Raw genomic sequence first — 19,827 nt, forward strand, 5'->3', positions numbered from 1 at the left:
AAATGTGATGGCCAGTAATCAAACCCATAGCCTCGTGTTCAGAAGAAGCATGCTACGTAGAATAACGTCTTTAACACAGCGTTACCATTGCCGCCCCTGTCAGGTACCAGCAGCATGCGTCATTGCTAATACACGCACATGCGCATGTGGCGTCTGCTCAAGCTGTAATGGTAATAGCACAACAAAATGAGATGGTAAAGCATCCTATACTGCGCATGCACCGATCGGGTTGGATAGCATACACACGCAGTGGCAACCGCTCGTTGCGAGACACTAAGGAAGAAGTGTGGGACGCAGCCAGGTCATGCATTGTTTTGTTAATAGGGTGATTGTCATCGTGAAATAAAGCTTATCGTTGGCTTCTCCTCATTGCTTATTGCAAAGGCCTCGAATGTTTTCTTTAGGACCACCCGGGAAATAGCACAGGGGAAAAAAGCTAACTTCTAAAAGTCGTCGTTCATTACTTTCCGACAAGCGACCGGCAAAGCGTTTAACTAAAACCTGTGTTTTTTTATCCATTTGCGAGGAAAATAAAGAGGTGATTTACATTTTCAAGCAGTCGTATACAACTCGGATAAATAGAACCGTGCGAAGAGCAGCGCATCGCGGTACTCGATGAGTGCATAATATGAGTCGCAGATGACGTCCACTGAGACATGCGCAAACACGAACACATCGCTCATCGAGTACAATACTATGCTATACTTGTTCCTCTCATGCATGTTCGAATCACTACGACTTAACGGTGCGATTTGTTTGTTTGTCATCTACGGCAAGTTACCTCGACCACCACTCGTCTTTTTCCTAAAGCTTGACTTGCTCTTCCGTGAAGTGGAGATAGTCGTCATCTTCGTATCCAATGTTTTCTTCATGTGCCCCACGTCTTGATTGGTCATTTCGGGGTTAGAGTCTATGGTCGCCTTGGCGCACTCAACCGTCGTGGTACGCGGAATGCTACACAGGGCCAGCAACGAGCCGAAGAGCAACAACGCCGGCAGAGCCAACGTGACCTCGTAACGTCTCTGGTGGTTCAGAAGAAGGGCCACCGCGGCCGCGCTGGCGCCACCGATTATACAGCAGCCGTAGCCGCAGCACGCGGTCAAGCCACGCACTGCGGTCGGGAAGAGTTCCAGGGAGTAGCAAGGAACAATGATGGAGGTGACTACATATAAAGCCTTTGTCCCCACCAACAGTACCTCGCTGACGATCACCGGCGAGCGTACGATTGTGATACTTAGTAGGCAATGGAGTCCAAACAGAAGCCCGAGCAGTCCGGTGATTGTTGATAGCATAGTTACCCTTCTGATGAGAACATCTGTAGCGGCGTACGCCAAGACAGCCGCCCCGAACGCGAGCCAGTGAAGCGCTGGATCGTGTTTCCAGATTGGTGAAATAAGTGTGATGTAGTAACCGAAGACTGTTGTGAAATTGCAGGCAAATATAATCACCGCGTGCTTTCGGATGGCCGCTTTGCCCAGCATGTCTGCCTGGGCCGACGGAAGTTCCCCAAAGGGGGTGTCGATGTCCGTCTTCAGTCTCTCCAGGAGGCTCACCGTGTTCGAGAGAGGAAAGTGGTTGACCTCGGCCGCTGCCAGCATGGTGGTTTTCGCTTCGGGGAGTTTGGACTTTGCCACAAGCCAGCGCGGTGACTCGTCGATGAAGCAGAACGCTGGAAGCACCAACAGCGCTGGCAGGAGTAAGAGCGCTAACCTGAGCTGCCAGTCTAGCCCGGCACGCTTCAGAACTGCCATCGACAGATCAGAAGAGAGGATGCCGAACGTTGTGGCAAAGATGTTCATCCGAGGCCTGTGTGCGTGAATGGACACCTCGAAGAGGATCAGGCAGGTGGCGGTCATAGCGATGGCATTGGAGCCCGCTGAGATGAATAACGTCGCTACAAATACGGGGTAAGCAGTGGAAACGCACAGAATTACCATCGACAGCAGCATGACCACCAGTGACGGTGCCACTACAGACTTCCGACCGATGCGGTCCGCAAGGTATCCGGCTACAGACACACACAAAGCGGCTCCGAAGTTCTGGACCACGATCATGACGGTGATGAGCGATTGCCTCGAGCAGACCATGTTCCACGTGGACACCGCGCTCTCCCTGGGCCAGCGCTCTTCATACTCCCAGTCCGGGCAAAGCACAGTCGTCGAGTTGTCGGGCTGCTCGGGATTTTCGTACATGCTGCATTGGCTAGGCTTCCCAGACGCGTCCAAAGGAATAGCGGCATTCCTCCAGTCGGCCTTGGATATGTTGGAATGCGGCGGCTTTTTACACCAGTGTGCGACGTCGGTCGAGATGAACGGCACGATGTGTATGTTAACCGCCGCGATGTACACGCAAATGGTGGCGATGAACATCATCCGCTTCTGCACCATGCCATTTCCGATCGCGTCGAAACAGTCAAAAGACTCGCTCACGTATAAATCCTTGGTTGTGAGGTTCTTCGGGAAAAAAATACCCATGCTTCTTCTGATTATGTTGATGATGATGTCCTTAAAACATGGCACGTACCCACTCTGGGGATTGGCCAAGAATTGGGCACCTGAACTTTGAGATACTGTTTCTCGAAACTACAATGACTGTACAATTTAGTAATCAAAACAGACAGACTAAGTTTCCTAAGCGGTACAATTTATATTATAATTCTATGATTGAACATTGAAATATCACTACGAGAATTGTAAAAGTAGGGGTTTAGCATGCTACTCGTTTTCTTGACTGAATGAAATCACAAACGGCATCAAATACGTCCCTGTGGCTAAAGCCCAGTACTGAGGCACCGAAAGTCAGCACTATTTCTGATCCTGTGTTTACCCCTAATTTAGCAAGTGGAATTTAAAGGAGTCTTTTTCTTTGTGTTTATACCGGCGACATATTAAAAAATAGTATTCTATAGTTACTATTTCTAGGCAGAATTGATACAGAGGTGATATCGTTAGACCAGCCCTGTGTAAATAAAAGTTTAATGGGGGGACTTGGCAGCGTCATTTTATGATCATTGCATCCGATTGTCTCGATGGACACCACCGAATTTTACACGGAAATTTTAGGTGCTGCAATTCAGTCCATGATGTTCTTGTTTCGGTGATATCTTTACGGATTGAAAATTTTGGATATCTGATTCAGGGATGCTCGCGCTAAGGAATCGGCCATTTCATTTAAATGTAATGCACAGTGACCTGGTACCCATAATAATTTTACAAGATTCAGCTGTTGGGGAACTAATGTTAGAAACGTCTTTAGAGCTGGTGAATTGTTTGAAGCTGTGAGCGAACTGCAGACAGAAAGGGAATTTCTTACAATAACCGCACTGGTTTCACTCAAAGGGAGTTTCCGCAGCGCTATAATTATTGCCATGAGCTCAACTTCAAGAACGGCAGTGAAATCTGGCAGTCTCAAAGAGAATGACCAGCTAAGCGAAAGCTAGAAAATGCCTATGCCCGTCTTATCCTCGTTCACGGAAGTGTCTGTGGCTATTATGCTAATTGTGTGTACGTGTGCAAGGTAATCTTGCAACCGGTTATTTAGGAACCTGACTGATCGAAAATTTGAGTTTTGTCGGAAAATGTCATCGAATTCATTCTTAATATTCTGATTTGAGTCATATGATGGAACTACGTCTCGAATGTTCACAGTTAGACTATCTAAATGCTTTTGCACAAAACCAATCTGGGGGGTGTGAAAACGTGGCCAATGAGCAAATGAGTTTGGATCATTGATAAAACATGTTCATTCCTACTATTTCTCTTCCTCGCTCGCTCCTCGTGGATCACTCCTCAAGGCTGCGAACTTGTCAAACAAATACATCATGAACAAAAATGAAACTTCCTTTTTATTACTACCGTGAACTGTAGATAAAGGAAGTTCGCATAAATAAAACTCACGCAACTACTGTGTAATTGGAAAGATGGTGCGTACGTCATAATGTTGGGCGACCGCATGCATAATGTCCTTTTTTTAAGGTATCAGTTAAGCGCAACTGGAGTCTGCTACCGAAACTAACACAGCACTCAACGGCTGCTAAACAGAACATGAAATAGCAGTAGTTCGATGACAACCTGAATGCATAGGAAACTGCTCAGCAGCCAAGCCTATCCAGAAAAGGAAGTTGCGTTAGATGGGTTAGGCTTAATACTAGAAAAATATGGTCGAGTGAGCCTGACGGCACTCTCTTGCTCAGGCTCAGTGTAAGGAAAATACGCCGTGGGTGCTGCGAACGAACAGCTAGAGTCTAACTGGAGGTAGGGTGCCTCGATGCCTGGATGCCAGCTGCCGTTGGACAGCTTTTTTTTTCGGATTCTGCACCCGCTTCCTCGAAGCTTGACCGTGCCTCTACACGCCTCTCAATTGCAGCAGAATTGCTGATTCACAGTGACCGCTCGTCTTGTTCGCACGGTGGTTGTCAGATCAGCCATTCCGGATTCGTGCTCGGCGTGGTAAACTGTTTGCGTGATCCTGCTTTCTTTTCTTATATGTATTTTCTTCTCGTCCAGTGCACTGCCTGTGGTCATCGCGCAAATTTTGAACCTTGAAGATTCGCACGCCACGTGGTGTAAAAGCTGTTGACCAAAGGCCCTGTCCGTAATTGCTTGGGTTGTAAAGGAGCAAGAAAACCAGATGGGAACGCCGCAAAGACAAAACACGGGGAACAGCAAAAAGCGGAAATCCTGGACGCCGCAAGTTTCTTATTTATTACAAAAACATTTGTCGCAGTTTCACCCGGAAGGCGAATCATCAATTGCGATAGCAAATTAGTAGAGAGCTATACGGAGTAAGGATAGTAGTTTTATCAGCTGTATAAACTTGAACATGCAGCAGCACCAGCAACTCGCAATGTTGTCGACGCCGTCGGCGTTTTGCCCGCGTTCGCACCAGGGGGAGGGAAGGGAGGCGACGTTTAGCTGCGGCACCAAGTGCCTATTTATATCAGAGGCTCCAGCAACAGTCACCAACGCCGCACGCATTTTGAGCTAACGCGGGCAAAACGCCGATGGCGTCGACAACAGTTCTGCGTGTTGTTGCTACCAAAGCCGCTCACCTTACTTCGTATGACATTGCTGTGTTGCTATCGCATTCATTGCTTGCGCCCTTAGGGCGAAACTGTGAAATTTTTTATGTAAATACGTATTTGGTGCCGCAGCTAAACGTCGCCTCCCCTCCCTCCATCCCGTCCTCCCACAGACTTTCGCGCGACGGAAAAAGTTGCGTTGGAAAGGAGGAAAGAGACGCTTAATTCTGCAGCCCTTCAGGGAGCACGGCGCAGAACGCGCGTTTGCTCTCCCACGTGCGTCCGCTCCCCTTTCACTTGCACATACAGCGTCCGGAGCGCGGCGACGATTTCATCGCCGTTGACGTCATACGGAACCTCACGACGACAGCGACGACGACGACGGCGACGCCGATGGTAGAAATCTGCTTTGGAGTGTCCATATAATTGCTATCAGAATAAAACGCAATATTCTCTAAAGAAAGAATACATGGTATGTTTTGTTTATGCTGCGTAGTCCACAGATGCTCACATTTGCGGACTACCTGCAGGCGCGTGCTAACAAAAGTGTGTTTCCGCGGCGAAGTAGCCGGGAAGCGACAACTTTGTCACAGGTTTATATATAACGCAGCGCATCACGTCGCGTAGCTGCCAGTCGGTGTGGTGGTTTCGATAGGTTTGGTCGTACGCTCCGTTGGACGAACCTTCGATTCCTCAGTCAGTAGCTGCGCCCGGCGCCTTTGGACGTCCACGCAAGTGCGCCAACGAGGGCGAGGCTTCATTGGAGAGACGACGCAATGCTTTCCCATTCATCCAAGAAGGGATACCTAAATGCCCAGAGGAATACCCAAATAAATAAATAAATAAATAAATAAATAAATAAATAAATAAATAAATAAATAAATAAATAAATAAATAAATAAATAAATAAATAAATAAATTTAAAACGGCGCCGGCCATAATTTGAAGTCAGTCGAGGCTCCGTGTCAGTGGTCGTATTCGTCGAGTGCTGCCGCCCCGGCTGGCTGCCATGACGAGGGGTTTCCATACCGAGAGAACTTCCGGTTGCTCCGTTATAAACTTTGAAAGCGAAAACGTGCCTCGCGGTGCCTAAAAAATGCATTAAAAAAAAGCGGTCCTTTCTTGCCCGCAGTTCCACCGCAGCAATAAACAGGCGAAACGCCCCGTCAGCCCCGATATATGCACAGTTTCACTTCCTTCGCGTCACTCTTATTGTATGGGTCACGTGTCCATAGTTTCGAATTACGCGAGTCAGCGAAATCACGTTGATGACCGATAGCGACGGTCAGCGGAAATGTCAGGGTTCCGAAAAGTTGATCACAAACGTGAATCCTACCTCCTTGATTTTGCGCATGCCGAGACTAGCAGCACGTGAAGAAAACAGTTCTGTTACGTTGCTCAATAATTCTAGATATTCTGTCGAAAATTGCAGAGCTGGGAAGTGGTTAGCGAGGCACCTTATAGGCAAGGATTTTCTTGAGCAAGAATGTCTAGTGGTGCAGAGAAAGACAAAGAGAGAAACAGTAAAAGCAGGAATAATAATTAGACTTGGTCTATTTTACTACCCTACACGTGGGTCTCAAAAATAATGGTTAAGGAATGAAGGACGAAAGCCTATAGTTCATGAGCATATCGTTCAGTTCGTAATCACATTGACCGCTACCCTTTCTTCCAAACACCCAAAAAGCTATTTTCTGATCGAGAGCCAAGAACATTAAGCACTTCTAATTCTTTTTCATATAGTGGACTAGCCATAGTGTTATGTCAGGTGTGTTCGTTAAGTATAGCTGCATACCCCAGATCACATGTAACCAAACACGCGAAAACAATTTTTTTGTGGCGTTAGTCGACGCCGGTCACAGAAACGAATAATTGAAATGCTTGTGTGCTAACAGAGGAAACAAAAGTGACAAAGTTTTCAAGACAACAAAAGTGGAATTTATAGAATATTTATGTCAAAGGGGACAGAATGTCTTAAGTTCACGTAAGACCAACTAATATGAGAATTGCGAATAAGAAATCAGACCTCTGTGCAACAAAACAAAATATGAAATTCACGTTCGTCGCAGCATGTGATGCTGTCAGTAACAAAACTGCCTCACGTACAAAAAAAAAAAAAAAAAAAAACACTACACACCGACACGGCTCTGCAGTAGGTAAGGAAGGTTGAAGAACGTTTATGTTCAAATGCGTACAACCCATCTTTGTAAGCATTCATCAGATGTCCATGCCTTGGGCGAATTGGGCTTCTTAGGTGCCTTTTTGTTTTTGGAACTGCGCAAATCAATTTTGGCAATGAGAATGACTATATTCGTATGCGAGCGAATTATGTATAAATTTTACTGACAAAGTCAGGTTCACACGAGATGGTACAACTGTGTGTCACATTCGTCCCTCATCTTCCCTGCAGACCACTTCAATACAGCAGTACCTGTCAAAGGTAAAGAAAAAAAAAACTAGAGTTTTCAACAAAAATTACTAGGGCGAACTCTGGCGCTAACATCTGGGGACCTGCAATCAAGGTGGTTCAACCGGCATGGGAATTACAGCTCACGGATTTGCTTAAACGTCGTTCTTCTGAATTCAAGCAGCTTTTATGAAACACACGTTCACCATCTTTAATGAAACAATGGCGTTATCAGTGCAACAATTCACAATGATTACTTGAGTGCTTGGATAGAGACCAATTGCCTTCCATTGTTTAGTAAACTATGAGTGCTTCGAAATTTCAAAAGCGAAGCGTAATGAATAACGTCAGGGTAACGTTTGAATCACAAGCATGAAGATTAGACACATACATCTACTAACCATCATTTTCATGATAGCATAACACTCGCTGTTCCAGCAAGTCCGAGTGCCAGTAAGTTGCACTGCTCTAGTAATTATAGCAGGAACGTCTGTGAAAGAAGCACAGTTGTATCAAATTCAACATTCAATTAAGGCTTATTCAAAACTTCTTGTTACACAGGTACCGCGCTGTTCTGCTCATCAGTCGTGTCGCAATGCCCACCAGTCGACAACGCTTCCCGCAACGGTTCTCTGAGTGTGTAGTACCGTGACCCGCTGTTTGCGCCCATAAGAGTTTTCAGCAAAGCGCTAGACAGAAAACGCCGCATCAATCTTTCCAACGCTACCGTACCAAAGCACTCAACGGGAACTCCATACCGTCACCTGCCATCGCGTTTGCGAAAACGATCGCACTAACACCAAACACACGTGTCCGAACAAACAGCGCGGGCACGCGAAAATCCACTCAGAGGGCGCTGTGTCACGCCGGATGTGAAGAGACCAATGAATGGACTGCGCACAGATTAGGAACGGAGCTTCACATATCGCCCTTGTTTTGGCGAGTTACTCTATATAGGCGAATGAACTATAATCATCGTTCTCCGGTTTAACCGTCGCGTTTGCACACCTGTGGTATATTTCTATGCATAACATCGTTAAATAACGGTGACACGGCAGTGCCGAGAGTTCACGTAAAATTTGGTGTATAATTAGCACCGTTAGTTTTACGCCTTGTGGTGTTCCACAGGCCAGCCTTTTCTCTCCCTAAAGTGCAAACTACTCGTTCAGTTTAGGCTAATTCAGACATTTACCTACCCACGTGTCAAGTGGACAACTGCACAAAGTCTAGGTAACTTCATTGCGTTTCCTTCCTTCTCTCTATAATTTTCCATTCACGCACTGTAATAGCGCCGTCACTATGCAGTTCTATGCTCTTGAGCAAGAAAGTTAATATATTAGCTTTCGAGACGCAAGACCATTCACGGTGTATTACAGACGCCGTAGTTGTAAGCAGATGTGTGGGTGTGATGGTCTCCGGACTAAATTCAAATATCTAGCGTTCTTTAACCTGCACCCAAAGCACTGTGTATACGAGCATTTCGCATGTGACCACCATAGAAATACAGCTGCCGCAGCCGGGAACACAATTCACGCAAAGTCACGTTCAGATGCCAGAATGTCACGAACGTTGAGCGATTGCAGAGGATATTCTGCTGAGCAGACGTCGCGCTGTTGATTCCCAGCCTTGACGACCGCCATCAGATTGAAGCGGCACACGGCCAGGGGTTCGGGACACATACACGTTGCGCCATCTTTCGGCGGTGGCCGCGCAGCCCGCCGTAACTGAATAGGTAAAAGAGTATATATATATATATATATATATATATATATATATATATATATATATATATATATATATATCGTACAAAACTATTTATCGAAAATCACTCGCCGGTTTACATACTATAGATATAGAAACCTACTGGGACATTCTGGTGAAATGCCAGTAGCTTGCCGTGCAGCTCCTAGGTTCCCAGGACATTTCAATATTGCGCAACACAGCCTGTGGGACTCTCCCATAGGCTCTATTGTAATATCTTCGAATGTCTTGCGTTCGTTCAAAGTGGATACGCCTTGCGAACTCACCGGCTATAATTCGTACGATTAAATGTGTGCCGCAGTGTAACTAACTATAGGTTAATTAGTGCTAATTAAATGAAGCATTCGATTAGGCGTACTGATTTGTCGTAGATGGCCACCTCAATGTGTAATTTAGGTCAAAGGTTAGTATTGTCCTTTCTACCATAAGCATTTTTTTTCATTGGCGCAGCTAAAAAAAGCACCTGGTATATCCCCGCAGTGCTGCACTGAACGGTGTTTGAGAATGGCATGAAAAATTGCACAAAGAACTAAGAAAAATTACCGCATTGTTCATCTCTACCCCCCGGCCTTTTTTTTTCCCTCCGGGCGCCATGATTTATGATGTGGTGAGCGCGATCAAGCAAGACTGAATCACCGGCATGCGAGGCGAGACAGACCCCGATGACAAAGTTGTGCCCCGAGACACTGCTCGGCTACACTGCCCTCTGGTCACGAGTGGGCGTCCATGCGTCAAAATAAGCGAAATGCACACTTAGAAAACAAAACAGAAACAATATGTAAGACATGTACTATGTTCCACTGACTCTCAGCTATAAAGGAAGCATGTATAGTCTCGGAGGGAGATTCATTCGCCATTATTCCAAGAAACAATGAAATACATTGTTCCTTTTTTTTTTTGTTGGGAGAAAGAGCTGGTTGGGGCAGACATGTTTTCTTTTTTCTTTGTTTATGTTTGAGGAATCGAGGAAGCGTACAAAGCACGCAGTGTATCCTTCACCCCGCTTCCTCTCCCACCAGAGCACGACAAATTGACTCTCAGTCGGGCTCGCGCGTTTCCGCAACTAATAGCGGAACCACAAGAATTCTGCTTCCTCGGTCATCCTTGCGTGCTGGCCAAGTGAAAAAGCACCGAGGGAAGCTACAAGGTCATCAGCGTTCCATTTGGTGATGAAATCTTTGTCATCGTGTGCGCGGGGAGTGATTTACGGTGACTTCGGTCGCAACATTAGTTTGACCCATGAAAGACTGCGCTGCGCGCTACGTCTATCATTAGGACCCCCTGTGAAGATAGGGCAAAAAAAAAAAAAGAAACGTGACGACTGGGCGCATCTTCAAATTACCGCCAGTTAACGCGCCATCACACTGTCGTCGCGATTCTGCAACCCATTCTTTAGTTGACATTGGATGCTATTCAAGTCACGGCGTCATCCGTAGCCTATTATGTTCGTTACCGCTAAATTGAAATAAAGTCTGGGGCTTCACGTTCCAAAACCACCATGTGATTATGACGCGCCCTTAGCGCTAAATCAACAACAACAAAAAGAAACTTGCGGTGATATGCGGCCTGGTAAACGGCGATATTAATATGCAAGCGAGGAAAACCAAACATTATTTGACTCTTGCTTCCGCTTTGCGTAGATTTACAATGACCTAGTAATTTGGGCCATTCCCAAGAACACTGTATAGTCAAAGCTGGGCCAATCCCGTAGAGACACGGTAATAGAGCGGTGAGTTGCTGGAGCGATCCAGACAAAGCAGTGCACGAATTGTGGGCTCGCCAGCGTTTAATGCGGATTGTGACGTGGCAGGATTCTGCAGGAGGCAGTACAACGTCACAGCACCCGTGCTCCTTAACCAATCAGATTAGCTGATAGAGCTAACGATTAGCTGTCGCCATAGCAGCATGCCTCAGCAGGTCTACCGGGAAGCCGTCCCTTGACTTTGACATTCATGCCACATGCTGTCTGCCGGAATGTTCGGAGGGCTTTGCGTTAGGCAGAGCACAACCATGAGTTAGCCATGCTAGTGGCGAAGGACATTTTTCACTACATGTCTAGATTCAGCTGATCAAGCGAGCCACAGTATAATTCACTTGTACGCTTTCTTCGATCTGTGAGAATCTCAACGTTTTCAGCGGGGACCCATTGTAGCGGGAAAGCAATCGCCTGGCAGCTTAACATTCAATGCCACTAGCATGACAGCTTGCGGTTTGTGTGCTTGGCCGCCGCCTGGGTTAAAGGTGCCCGATCACCCGCTTACTATCGTAAGGAACACCACTACGAAAAAAGTCAACTGGAGGACTCCGCGGTACATCGCCAGCCACATCTGTTAGTTACCTCGCTCGTTCATCTCTTCACGCCATCTGTACTAATGGAGGGATTTAACAAGGACGAATATGCATATGACTCACCAGAACGGAGGGTGGCGGTATGGAAGGGGGCGCCCCGTGCGTAATTCGATTGCGGCTCATTTGGGAGACAAACCGAACGTGCCTCCCGCGGTGAGGCGCAAGCCACTTATCTACACCATTCCTTCATTCCTTTCCTTTTCTTCGTTTAGTCGTATGATATACAATCAAAATTAATGATTTATGAAATGCTATCCCCTCAGGGCTTAGCCGAGATGCTCCAGAATGGCATCTTTTGAGATGCTAGGTGTGTTAAGATTGTCGCGTCCGAGTTACGCTAAATAGTGTCCCCGCTGCAACACCCCGGCTGACAGCAACACCAACTACCCGTAGCACGAAGCGCGTGGTGAAATTCGCCGGGGACTTGGAAGACCCAACTTTTCCTTTGCGATTCCCATATCGGTTTAGTGGAGGGGTGATCATTTAATTGCAGCCTTCGCCCGTTGCCCTAAGATTGAGCAGGCGGTCGCCCAGTCCACTTAATTATGCTGTGATCCGTCGGAGCGGTTGCATAAAGGCTCTCGCGTGATTGATGGTTCTGGTCTGGCCAAATCAGAGAGCCTCGTAACCCGATTAGAAATACCAGCGCTGTCACTGTTGCACCAAGTTTTAGTAGCCCAGTGTGTGGGTGCTTCAGTCACTAGGAAAAAAAAAAAGGTAAAGTGCCAACGAATAGGCACTCTTGTTTATTGTATTAAGCAGTGAGCAATTGCACTTCCGAGTATTCAATGTTTAGAGTCGTTTGGACTATGTTTTGCGATCATATATACTTCAGAGAAAAGTGCGTTCCACGTTAGTTGGAAAGGTTTAAATCTCTTCGAACAATTCACCTTTTGCTACTGACTGCGTAGTAGGTTTCATTTTATCTTTACCTTGTTTTCCATGACAAATTCGTTTTCGTCATCATCATCAATGTTAGCGCAAAATGCGCAGGTAAAATAATTTAGAGCAGCAGTTCTAACGCATTCGGAACAACTTTTTTTGTATTCTTTTTCGCTCATCGCGCAAATCGTCTACCATCTCAATTCACCTTAAAAAGAATGACGGCATTGTCCCCCTCCGCGAATATTTATATGTAGAGCCTATTAAAGCCTTAGGATATTCTGTGATAATGAGAATAAAATGTCTCTAGAAGTCTTCTGAATTTATAAAGTTATGCTTTTCATTGACTCTTCTATGAATGCAGTAGCGCATGCATTCCAGACAATTGGTTACGGGAAGCATTGTTACCTGTAATCAGTGTGCAAACTCTCTGTAGACGAAAAACCAAGTCTTTAAGGACGCAAATTAGTCTACATGTAGTCTATAAGCTATAAAAAGACTGCAGAAATTAGTTTTCTGAGCTCCGGTTTTGACATCTTGTACCACTCTTATTTATTCATCAGACCTTTTACAAAGCTACGCTAATATACACCGGCTCTCGATGCACATCCTATTACGCGGCAACGTGTTTAACACGTACTGACAGCTAAGGGCGGTATGCACTTTGAGGTTAGAGCACTGGGTTTAGGCAAACGCCCACACTAAAAGCCGGTATGCCCCCCCCCCCCCCCCCCCCCTTCTCCAAATGTGACTCCATCGACGCGTGAAACAGAATTCCTAAACCTCGACCAGGGCTCACGCACGTCTCCCTCCTAATTAACGCCATAGCTGCGGAAATGAATGGAGACGAACGTCTGCGCGAGCATCTCAAACTAAGACCTACAAGGAACGATATCTCCCTTTGTGCAGGTTCCCCTCCCTCCTCCTTTCCCACGGATTCCACTCCACGCGATAGTTCGGCCCAACAACCCCTTCTTTTCTCCCCATGGAAACAGAGTTCCACATCGCACTTAACGAAGCTGCGGTGAATGCACTTACATTAATTACGTCACGCAGCTGAGAGAAGAACCGTTCCCTGTATGCCTGTAATCGGGAATGTAAATGAGCTATAATACGCCGCTGATTAAGCAGCCTTCCCGCATTTCTTCCGCGTCAACTGCGATGACGTTCTTTTATTTTACTCCGTCTCTTTCTCTTATTTCGAATCTACATCCTGTCCACCTTCCCCAAGAACAGTCCACGCTAAAGGACGTCGAATAAGACAAGCAAATAGACGCAGCCGCTGCGCCGTCAGTCGGTACACTCGCCATTCATTACTCCCGTGGACTAACTCGTATAATTTTGATGGTCTTATGCTAATCTCTTTGATTTGGATGGGTATTCGTATATTTGCGTATAGCCTTAAGCCCGGCACAACGCTAATGGACGGTGACATGAAGAAGGAACGCTGACTCGTAAAATATATAGCCATAGTTCCTGGAAGTCGAAGTCCGCAATGGCTCCCATAGACATACCGATGACGGATGAGAAATAAATTAAAAGACATATATAATAAATAGGACGTCATAATGAGCTCGCTCTGGGTAAGGTGTGCTTCCATTCATTCAGACTTCGTGAATCTTCATTTTATTGATTGTACTTATCTGTGGTATGTCAGTGAAGACTGCTTTTTAGAACACTCATCACTTTTATTTTAAGTTTTGAGCCTAGTCAATCGTTTTATCTCATGTACGCGTGATGAAAGGGGATTATTTATTTTACATCACAATGCACGCCATACTTCAATATTATCCCTGTATATAGCCCTAGATTGGAGATACTGGAAGAATATCTTCAAGACAAGAAACAATATGAACAAGAGGGAGAGAGATAAGAGGAAAGGCAAGCAGGGCAACCAGGTTGTACTTGGTTTGCTACACCGGGTGTACGTCCTACGTAACCTGAGCCAAACTTTAAAAATGGGCAAATGCCACGTAGCTGGACAGAATCGAGGTAAAGTTATTTGTCGTCACTTGGAGATACTCAAATTACTTTCTGCATTCCGCCTAATTACATAATTAGTCCTAAATAATTAATCAGCTTCTCAAATATAATAATTAGATGAAAGGTGTCAATGAGAAAATTGTAGAGCAACATGAAAAACTCCCGGTACAGTTTTCTGACGCTCAATACGTGCAACATAAAAGTGTTTTTCCGAAAATGAGAGAAGTTTGCGAATACACGCAGAATTGCCGCGCGAATTGCTGCTCGACGCACTTTGCGTGTATTCGCGGGCTTCATTCATTCTTGAAAAAAAAACTTCTTTTTAGCACTTATTGAGCATCAGAAGGCTGTATTCGGAGTTTTTCATGTTGCTCTAGAATTTGCTCAGTGACAATTTTACATCTAATTATAATACTTGAGAAGTTGGTAAATAATTAAGAATAACTATGTGATTAGACTGCACGCAAAGAACAATCTGAGTATCTCCAAGGGTTGACAAACAACGTTACTTTGGCTCTCTCCGGCTACGTGGCATTTGCGTTTTTTTTTTTAAATTTTGGCTCAAGTTACGTCGGACACCCGGTGGCCCCACCGGTTGGTTGGCTTTTGATGTACTCGTATCTAGCCAACAGCGCCTCAGAACCGCAAGTTGCGATCCCGTTGATGCTGTTGCCGGGGAGAACTTTATCACTTTCAGAAAAAAAAATGACACGGGAGAATTTACTGAGAACTTTCAACGCCTCGAGAATTTAATAAGGCGTCTTTTTCTGTGCTAAAGGATTGCTAACGTTTACGCTTCTTACACAATCCTCCCAAAATCCGGACCACTGTAAGTTACTTCTTCTGGTCGCTCAGGCCTGGGGCTACGACATCTCGGTAACAGGTATCGGTTGCCACAATGTTATAGGAGAAAACTTGACACGCTTCTTAAAAACTTTCCATCCTAAACTCTCCGTTTAGGCTGGAGGTCGGCCCTTCTGAAAACAAAATAATGCAGATGGTCAAATCAGGGACCACTGAGGCTGAAAGGTCGACATACTGAACATTTGTTTTAAGAAGCGCATTGACATTTTACTTTCATGTGAGCCATGCTGTGTTCCACTGCACCCCGACAGCCCAATAAAAGAGGCAGATGAAGTACAACGGGCAACGGGAAATCACCTCAAAAATGCCCTCGGCGCCCTTATGCGGCATTTTAAGCCAGTTTGATGCCCCACGCGGGCAAATACAAAACTACGAAGACCACAGCCATGTCGTGTCGAACTGGGCCTATTTTGGCCAGCCTCTGAAATGTCCGTCGCGTAGGGGGACGGTTTGACCGACAGGCCGGCAGACCGAGGCGCCACGATCGTGTCGCGGAGAACAGCTCCACTCCAACTAGGCTAACCATATGCCACTTCAGCGAGTCGTAAATGTGCCTTTGCTGTAATGTCATTGCAAATATAATGTTGACAAAGAGAAGTCTGGGTACCCCTGGTGGAAAACCAAGTCCCACTGCCTTCAGCAACAGATGACACTAAACAATGATCTTGAGTTCTGAATCTGGCTGAATCTCATACAAGGAGGAAACCAAAAATGTAGCCTCCTCCGCCACGCATACTATAGAATATATATATAGTTCAAAAAATAGAAGCACGTAGGAAAAAAAACATATCACATGACTTTACTGACGTTTCGGCCGGAGCCCGGCCTTCATCAAGAGTCATGTATATATATATATAGAGAGAGAGAGAGAGAGAGAGAGAGAGAGAGAGAAACTGGATTTTTCAATGGGCCAAGCGTATTTAGAAAAATGAGAAGCATGACTTCGCGGTGATCTTAGCTTTATTTGCCCAACAGTTTTGGTCTGTGGACCGAAACAGGTTGGGTTAATAAACCTAAGATAACCGCGAAGTTGGGCTTCACATTTATATATATACATCGGCTTCTTCTTGTCACTGATACGTCTCGGCTCGGTCCCAAAGTTTCTCTTCTCCCTAATTGCGTACATCCGAGGCAGCAGTTTTCTCCTTCGGGACTCGAGTATCTCGCTCGGCTGACGGATTGCTTGGCGCGCCATTATGACAGCCGCTTGTGCCCACCAAACGACACCCGACCGTCTGCAGAATTGCTGTGGGATGAAGTGGTGGTGGACTGACCACTGTGGCAGACTTCCCGTCATCGGTTAATTCCCTCTTGGAGAGAGGAAGCGCGTCCTTTTGTGGGAATCTGATTAACTTCTACCACCCCCCCCCCCCAAAAAAAAAAAAGAAAAAAGAATCTGAGTAAGAGTACAAGGCTGCAACAGCTTCATGAGGACGCCAGTATAGAACAAACACAAAATACGCGAAATCATTCATCGCAAGCCACTCTGTGCCTACGTTCTCGAAGGTGATCGCGGAGAAGTGGAGTGGAAATCCTTCATCTTCTCTTAAGTTTCTCTTTTGGAGGAGAAATGGTCATTGAAATGTTGCTCAAAAATCTACATAAAGTCGTACCTAACACAGAGCCCCTTAGGAGCTACCATTCCTTAATAGACGTCGTAGATAAGGCGCTAATGGCCGATACTACATAATGTGCGCCCATTCATGACAATAACGTAATGCACAATTAAGTGCAAACACAGCGTATGCCAGCGTATGTCGCGAATGATCGATATCGTATTGACGCAGTGGCCCCGCATGTGGCGAGATATACCTTATACAATTCAATCACAAGCACGCCCGCACACTTACACACTCAACAACAAATGCTAGAGCATAGACACTTACACACCTATGCATACGCACAAAAAAGCAGCAAAAAAAAAAAAAAAAAAAAAAAAAACAGACAACAACGGAAAAAACCTGACAGCTTCCACGTGTCATCACAAGCCGTAAATGATGGATTGGTGCTCACAGCTGCCAACTGTTTGAAACTGACGCTGACACCGTACGCAGCCGGTGTCAGTATCGCACCCTATACCGACACGCATATACTTATCCTGCGGTCAGGCGATTCGCCGAGAGGTAACGGTACACTCGTTAACGAGACCCTCACCGGAAACCCGTCCTCAAAACTCATCCTGTCTTCAAAACTTGGAAAGCAATACGCCGACTCATCTTTGTCACTGAACAACGCAAAGAACTACGCAGCACGTGTGGCCAGGGACAGTTAACGCCACCGTCACACTCGAAACAACGAAGCCCAGCTGAGTGCGTTTTGTGAGCACCAATCAATAGAGGGCGCGCGGATGAGACAGGGCTTAACAGGGCTCAGAGACGTCGTGGTTTGAAACAAAGCGCAAAGCTCAGAGCCATCTGGCGAGCACAGCGGGCGCTTCCGCTGCGTCGCGCCCATTAGAGTGTGCGCGCCAAGTGTTTCGCGAGCCGTAAAACGCAAGCAGGCGAGAAGGGACGACGCTGACGGTGTTTTTTACGGTGAGCTGGGTGGTAGCACGCGCTTGCCAGGAGCGCCGAAATAATCCTGCCTTATACCGCACTAAGGGAGACGGGCCCCCTGCAAGGCTCACCTAAATATGAAACCCCTTTTGTTTTAACCCGTCCAGCTTCGCGGGAGAACCAGACGGCGTAATTCACGCTTTCCTTCAGTGCAACGTTTCAACAAGGTGTCTGTAGCGCACGGTTATGTCATTGTGGGAAGGGGCTGGTGCGCTAAGTGAGGAAGGAAAACGTATGAATTACAATGTGCTCGCAGAGGTGCTCAGTTCGCTCCTTGTGTTTTCGTTTTAGAGAAGGCGTCACGTTTACAGCTTTTGACGTGCATGTTTTCATTGGGCGGGAACGGAAGAGTGTGAGTGGGAAGAGAGTGGCGACACAAACAGCGAAAAGTGTTGTTTATTGCGTGGCACAAATGACTCGGCTGCCGGCCTAATAAACTTTCCAGCAGGTGGAGCTTAAGTGCAGATTTTTTTTTTCTTTTCGAATTTTGGCGTCGACATATGTTGCAGCTCACAGAGAGGCGCAATAATCCCGTTGCAGTTATTGGACAGACGTATGCGGTATAACTTTGTTTGCAAGTGTGAAAGCTCTGTCGTATAGTATTCTGAAAAGAGAGAGAGGATGGTACAACTGGCACGAACAATTAAGCACGTAAACTTATGAATGAAGCAGGCACAAACGATAAGAACAAAAGCGAAGTAATCTTGGAATTGGCTATTTGGTTATCATGAACCGAAGTTTTCAGCGCGGGTACATTTTTTGTGTTTTTTCCGTCTGTCCTCGTCTTGTATGCGCTGAAAACATTTGTTCAAGCATTAAAGAAAGTTTGACTACATTAAAGATCCTCGAGGTTTAGCTAATTGGTGCCAGGCTACACAGGTAAGTAAGCAAACGGGTCAGTATATAGTGTCTTAGAGCAACAACCACGTATAGCTTCGCTATAAAGTGTCATGATACCGTAAATTGCAAGGAATACCCGTGTTCTGTGTCTAAGGCATGACGCTGCTGAGCCCGACGTCACTGGTGTGATACCACCCACGTTGGCCGCATTGTGATCGGCGAGGAATGCAAGAAACGCTGCTGTACTTAAATTTAGGCGCACTTTATAATCCCCAAGGGCCAAATTATTACGGAGCCCCCAGTACGGTGTGGCTCATAATCTTATCGTGGTTCCTCCACGTAAAATTCCAGAATTCTCTCAAGTTTGAATAATGCTAGGGACACGGAAATGAGATACCTTTCCCACGCATCAAAACTCAAAAGCTTTTCTGAAGTACGCTATCTTTCTGCGTAGTGAGCAGGAGAAAAAATAAAACAAAAACAGGAAATATGAAAAAAATTAAAAAAGCTCACCGGTGAAAAGACGAAAACAGAGATGTTAACGTGGCTGCTTTAGGGGTAGCAAGACCGGCAAGAACAGCATGACACGCTGTAATTACCGATGGCGCCGTCAACAACACTCTGACACCCATGACTTCGCGCGTCCATCGGGCTGTGATATAAGCACAGTCGAAGCAGCGGGTCGCTTTAGGTTCAAGACCACCCGTGGTCACGGAACGTGAGTGGGCGGCCATCACTTCCGCTCGTGCAGTCACCGTTAAGCACTAAAATTACACGTTCGGTCGACTTGCCTGGCCATTGAAAGAACGGATGACGCCTGAAACGTGGGAAGAACGCCATCAACGCTTTGCTTATGTGACTGGAAGACGCTGTATTCGATATACGCAGTGCCTTAGACAGTAACTTGATGCCTTGAACAGGCGTCAATCAGAGTCAAACTTACTGCGGTACCAGGCTTTATGTTCACACATGTAAACACGACCCGTGATGGCGATTTTCTGTGCATATTGCATCTGTGAACTATAACATGCGTGCTATCTCTACCCATAGCAAAAGGTTGCAAAGACATCCAACCGTTCGCAGCCTTTGTCATTATTTATAGTAAACACTTAATTGTAGGAGTCATGAGGGAGGTAGTGGCCGAAGACTACACCAGGGAGGCTAAT

General features: G+C 46.1%; 1 protein-coding gene across 1 annotated transcript; it reads right to left on the bottom strand.

Annotated features, from left to right (window-relative positions):
• Positions 1-767: 767 nt before the first annotated feature.
• LOC119458496 (solute carrier family 22 member 13) lies at positions 768-2,387 on the bottom strand. The gene has a single exon (XM_037720333.1). The coding sequence runs from the start codon at positions 2,385-2,387 to the stop codon at positions 768-770; it is 1,620 nt and encodes a 539-aa protein (XP_037576261.1).
• Positions 2,388-19,827: the final 17,440 nt, after the last annotated feature.

Source organism: Dermacentor silvarum, chromosome 7 (genome assembly GCF_013339745.2).
Source record: "Dermacentor silvarum isolate Dsil-2018 chromosome 7, BIME_Dsil_1.4, whole genome shotgun sequence".
NCBI lineage: Eukaryota > Metazoa > Arthropoda > Arachnida > Ixodida > Ixodidae > Dermacentor > Dermacentor silvarum.